Raw genomic sequence first — 6,000 nt, forward strand, 5'->3', positions numbered from 1 at the left:
GATTTATTTGATAATAATGAGAGAGAGAGAGTACCACTCGAGTGTAGTATTGTTGATTAAATAAACATTAATTGAAATTACACAGGGTGTGACAATTGGTCACAATAAACAGGAAGAAAAGTAACAAAAGAACACAAAAATACCCAGCGCTTTCCGTTGGGGCCCGTTGGTGCACATAAAACAGCTCTCTGAGCGGAGGGCAAGGCAGCCACCGCTACGATGCCCAGGCGACGAGATAAAAGTGTGTGTGTGTGTCAGTATAAATGAAATTTTCGGGTTACTCACAACCCATCGCTCCCTCGACCGGGAGGCTGTGTGCAGTCCAGAGCATGGAAGGCGTAGTGCTAGCCTAGCAACTGGCAGGCGTCGGCTCCCCTGTAGCGGCCTCCACCCGCAAGATGGCCACAGGTTGCAATGTTCAGAAAACCCTGGCGAAGATGGTGGTCCTCCGGTGGGCCCAGCGCCGGAGAGCAGATGAAGCGAGTTGTCTTTGGACAGCAGACAGGTCCCAGGAATGGAGCAGAGCACCTCCCCTAGTTAGATCACCGTCCAGCACAGCCCGATGACTTCTGGCTAGCCTCCACAACTCTAGTCGGCTAACACACTAGCACTGGATGCTAAATCCACTTAGTTAGCTAGCGGCTACACGGGCTATGGGGCATAAATAAAATAATCGGCATACTAAAACAAACCCCACCAGCAAGCATATGACCACGGGCCAATCGCAACACTCCTGAACTCAAATGTGGGCCTAGTACACGGGCTGTGTATAAAGTCTCCGCAAAACTGGTACTTGAGACGGAGCAGCAGAAAAATGGACGTCTCTCCTCGGAGTACTGGCTTGGACTGCCCAACTCCTCCCTCTCCATGAGGAGATTGAACGTTGACAACCTCGCGATTTCGCGGGCATAATAACTTTACACCATATCATTGGCTAATAACAAAATTCAAATAAAAATACAAAGAGCAAATACATTCCATTGGTTTACATGATTAGACACTTATAAGAACATAGGAAATGCTTAAGACACAAAGCATGCTGGTAAATGAAGTACCACAAAGTCTGTACAGTAGATTTAGAGGTCCTTACAATCATGTAGTTCTTTTTCAAGACGTAAAGCTAGCAAGTTTTCCTGCCAGCGAGGGTGTTTTTTTTTACAGGAAGTGCCCCTCCAGTTAGCTTAAACATGCTAAGCAAGTCATCCTCACAAAGGAAATGTGGTACACAGCAGCGCCACACTTGACAGAAGGGGTAGATTAATCATTCTTGCCCATTAGTATGGCAAGAAAAAAAAAAAAACGAAACGTTTTCAGCCCCTTGAAATTCACCAGTTGGGCGTCCGGTAGGCGTGGTGGTCTATTCCGTTACTTACCAACACGGGGATCACTGGTTCGAATTCCCGTGTTACCTCCGGCTTGGTCGGGCGTCCCCCTACAGACACAATAGGCTGTGTCTGCGGGCGAGAAGCCGGATGTGGGTATGTGTCATGGTCGCCGCACTAGCGCCTCCTCTGGTCGGTTGGGGCGCTTGTTCGGTGGGGGGGGGACTGGGGGGAATAGCGTGATCCTCCCACGCGCTACGTCCCCCTGGCGAAACTCCTCACTGTCAGGTGAAAGGAAGCGGCTGGTGACTCCACATGTATTGGAGGCGGCATGTGGTAGTCTGCAGCCCTTCCCGGATCAGCAGAGGGGGGTGGAGCAGCGACCGGGACGGCTCGGAAGAGTGGGGTAATTGGCTGGATACAATTGGGGGGGGGGGGTTAAATAAATAAATGAAACTAAAAGAAATTCCCTGGTCCTGGAGAAAAGATCAGTTCCCAGCCTGAACAGGATGCATGGTTATATTATTTGGCGGGTGCAACATCACCATTAAACTTTCTGCTTGTAGGTGGGAGACTTTGCCATCCTGCTGCGAGCTGGATTTGATCGCTGGAGTGCCGCACGCATGCAGCTCTCCACAGCCCTGGTCGGGGTGCTGGGAGCCTGCTTCGCCCTTTGTGCTCAGTCTACAAAAGGCACAGGTGAGACGGGCTGCGCACAACGACCTCATCATAAAGAGCTTTTTGCATAGGTCTGCTTTTATGCGGGAGTCCTTGTGTGTTCATGCTGAACGGGGTAGTCCAACCTTGGGGGTCGTCCCGGGTCGTCCTCTGTGTGGAGTTTGCATGTTCTCCCCGTGTCTGTGTGGGTTTCCTCCCACAGTCCAAAGACATGTAGGTCAGGTGAATCGGCCGTACTAAATTGTCACTAGGTATGAATGTGTGTGTGTGTGTGTGTGTGTGTGTTGCCCCTGTGATGGCTTGGCGGCCTGTCCAGGGTGTCTCCCCGCCTGCCACCCAATGACTGCTGGGATAGGCTCCAGCATCCCTGCGACCCTGAGAGCAGGATGAGTGGTTTGGATAATGGATGGATGTATGATTCTGATTCTGATTGTAACAAAATTTCGCATAGCATGGCTACTAGATAGCTACTCCCAACCTCTCAAGCTCTGGTTGAGGTGGAGGACAAAAAGGGTTGTTGCAGTATGCACCATCCCACAAAGAAATAATCATCTTCCGGTGCCAATGTCGTACCGGCATCTAAACAAGAAACAAAAAGCGTTTGAATTCCGACTAACATCCATTTTGTTCACTTTGAAAATGTCGACTTGCTGCCATCTACAAGAATAGGTCAGTAAATACAGTTGTGCTCCTCCTGCATGATGGCAAGGAAAGATGCTAGTGTGCTAACAACCCGCTTGAATGTTGCCGTGGTGATGTTAAGTTGTATTTAATGTTGCTGCTTTTTGTGCTATTTTCACTTTCATTGCACAAGCAAAAAAAGAGCGATGCCATGTTCTGCATCACGCTCAGTGTGAAAGCACATTTACCTGCAACCGTGTCTGTTGTCTTGACATCGTTCACCATCTGAAGTCTTCTCCTGTCCAGAGAATCCAACTGTGTGGATACTTCCCTTCACCTCCGGAGGCTTCCTCTACATCGCCTTGGTGAACGTGGTGCCTGACTTGTTAGAGGAGTCCAGTTTTAGGTATCTCCACCCTTTTCTCCTGTTCCTGTATAATTCTGCCAAATTTAGCTGTGTGACTTGGCCTTTACAGAAATGCTTTGCTTGGGTGTCCGGGTGGCGTGGCGGTCTATTCCGTTGCCTACCAACACGGAGATCGCCGGATCGAATCCCCGTGTTGCCTCCGGCTTGGTCGGGCGTCCCTACAGACACAATTGGCCGTGTCTGCGGGTGGGACGCTGGCGTGGTGGTTAGCGCTGTCGCCTCACAGCAAGAAGGTCCCGGGTTCGAACCCTGGGGTTGTCCAACCTTGGGGGTCATCCCAGGTCGTCCTTTGTGTGGAGTTTTCATGTTCTCCCTGTGTCTGCGGTGGGGTTTCTCCGGGTGCTCCGGTTTCCCCCACCATCAAAAAGACATGCATGTGCGGGTTAATACTCCTGTCTGTGCCCCTGAGCAAGGCAATGGAAAGAAGAGCTGGAGTTGGTCCCCGGGCACTGCACAGCGGCCGCCCACTGCTCCTAGCTGCACAGCTAGCATGGGTTAAATGCAGAGAGTAATTTCCCCATAGGGATCCATAAAGTATCTCAAAATCCAAAAAATGTGGGTATGTGCCCTGGTCGCTGCACTAGCACCTCCTCTGGTCGGGCGGGGGCGCCTGTTCAGGGGGGAGAGGGGGAACTGGGGGGAATAGTGTGACCCTCCCACGCGCTACGTCCCCCTGGTGAAACTCCTCACTGTCAGGTGAAAAGAAGTGGCTGGCGACTCCACATGTATGGGAGGAGGCATGTGGTAGTCTGCAGCCCTCCCCGGATCGGCAGAGGGGGTGGAGCAGCGACCGGGACGGCTCGGAAGAGCGGGGTGATTGGCCGAGTGCAATTTGGGGGGGGGGGGCTGCTTTGCTTATTTTAGTGTGAGAATCCCCTCTTGGTGTTTTGTTGTACTTACAAAGAATGTCGTGAAAGGCGCCGGCGGCAGGATGGCGTAAAGTACCGCTTCTCTGAGTCCGTTCTCTCTTGTGTTTCCCCAGACACTCCATACTGCAGATCTTGCTCATCTGCTGTGGCGTCGCCGTCATGGCCCTCCTGTCCGCCATCGTAGGCTGACCGAGGACAAGGAGCCCTCTCGCTTCTCCGAACGACACCCACGAACTCCCTTCTTCTTCTCGACCTTCAACGAAAGCTTCGGCACAGTAACACTACCACGACCACTAGCACCACAACACTACCGAGAGGACCAGAAAAGAAGAGCGGCACTTTAAAGGACGACTGAAAAGAAGACTGTCTATCTCCCGACAGCAGTTGGGGTCCGGACACCTTAAAAACGTGCCGGGCGTTAAACTGTGCGGGGAGTTTACCAAATTGTCTTAAGATGTTGGCCAGACAATCCTGTTGTTTTGCACATAAAGAAGGTACACGTGATGTTCCTCGCCAGCCCGAACCGTGTTGATACCAGCTCTTCCCTGTCGGGAAGTACTCAAACCCCCCCCTCCCCCTTCCCCCCGGCCCCAGTTTCATACATACAGTATTTGTTGTTACAGTTGTGCGTCCCCTCTTTCTGCTGCAGTGTATTTATTGAAAAAAGACGAGCAAGTTATTATTTGCACCGTGTAACTCCAGTAGCCTGAAACGAAACAAGTGCCAAAAAAAACCCACACCATCTCCTGTCGGACTCATCCGTTGCAGCAGTGGACGCAGCACACCAAAGCCTGATGTTGTGTTGTCGCGTCGTGTCGTGTTGTGTTGTGTTGCCCACGCTCACATTAACCTGCTCAGCACGCCATCGAACCCGAGTCTGTGCCTCCTCCCGTTAAGCTCGGCCAAACGAAATAAACGGGAGGATTGTTAAGGAGTATAAGGACGGGATCTGTTTAAGCGAGCGTGCGCTTTTACTTGGAAAACAAGGCTTCCTGGCTTCTTTATTTTAAAAGAAATCCATCTCTATCGTCTAGTAAATTTGAGAACGACCGATGATTAATGCCTGTCATAAAAAATATATATTTTTAAGCAAAATTCAGAGATGCCTATTGTAATAAATGACTATATGCTAAAGTGGCTAACTTTTCTGCTGTGGACCTTTTGTTATCGATTAAACGGTCATCATATAAAGTTACAGTCATGTCTTATATTCTGTCACCGAGCACCTCTCTCCACGAGAGTCTCGGGCTCGTGTCAGCGAGTCCTTATTTTAACATGGACGGGTGCTGAGGACACCACACTGCTCCCACAGAGACGCCTTCTGCTTACTGAGCTTTCTGACAAGCTCTCAATTTCTTTTTCTTTTTTTTTGCCCCCCCCCCCTTTTCTCCCCAATTGTATCTGGCCAATTACCCCGCTCTTCCGAGCAGGCCCGGTCTCTGCTCCACCCCCCTCTGCCGGTCCGGGGAGGGCTGCAGACTACCACATGCCCCCTCCCATACATGTGGAGTCTCCAGCCGCTGCTTTTCACCTGACAGTGAGGAGTTTCACCCAGTTACCCCCCCCCCGAACAGACGCCCCGACCGACCAGAGGGGGCGCTAGTGCAGCGACCAGGACACATACCCACAATCCGGCTTCCCACACGCAGACACGGCCAATTGTGTCTCTAGGGACGGCCAACCAAGCCAGAGGTAACACGGGGATTCGAACCAGCGATGGAATAGACCGCTACGCTACCCGGACGCCCCCCACCCCACCCCCACCTATCTGGAGTTTAACTCAGCGGACAAATACATACAGCATTAAAAGACCGCCTCTATCTAGATCCAGTGGCATTACTGGACTGTTTTTTCTTTCAGTTAAGCAGTTGTCAGTTTGAATGACGTTGCAATGAAGATGTTTTACAGTGTGTTCACACGACCGAGGTTAGCTTAACTTCCTTTTTTATATTTTCTTTCATAAATGTATTTCTAGTTTTTCCCCTTATCCCACCCGATTAACCCAGTGGCATGTGGCCGGAACTCTTGTCGGACAACTGCCCTGGCTCACGTTTCCGCGGGAAGGAGATAGTCGTTACACCAG

The 6,000-nt window shown here is 51.0% G+C and overlaps 1 protein-coding gene across 1 annotated transcript in view; it reads left to right on the forward strand.

Annotated features, from left to right (window-relative positions):
• Nucleotides 1–5,059, forward strand: part of slc39a13 (solute carrier family 39 member 13) — a 46,692-nt gene extending 41,633 nt beyond the window's left edge. The window contains exons 8-10 of the mRNA XM_056278416.1: nt 1,889–2,021; nt 2,928–3,027; nt 4,031–5,059. Coding sequence (XP_056134391.1) covers nt 1,889–2,021; nt 2,928–3,027; nt 4,031–4,106 — 309 coding nt within the window. The 3' untranslated portion in view covers nt 4,107–5,059. The remainder of the gene's footprint in view (nt 1–1,888; nt 2,022–2,927; nt 3,028–4,030) is intronic.
• The last annotated feature ends 941 nt before the right edge of the window (nt 5,060–6,000 follow it).

The sequence above is a fragment of the Lampris incognitus genome, chromosome 4 (assembly GCF_029633865.1).
Source record: "Lampris incognitus isolate fLamInc1 chromosome 4, fLamInc1.hap2, whole genome shotgun sequence".
NCBI classification, from domain to species: domain Eukaryota; kingdom Metazoa; phylum Chordata; class Actinopteri; order Lampriformes; family Lampridae; genus Lampris; species Lampris incognitus.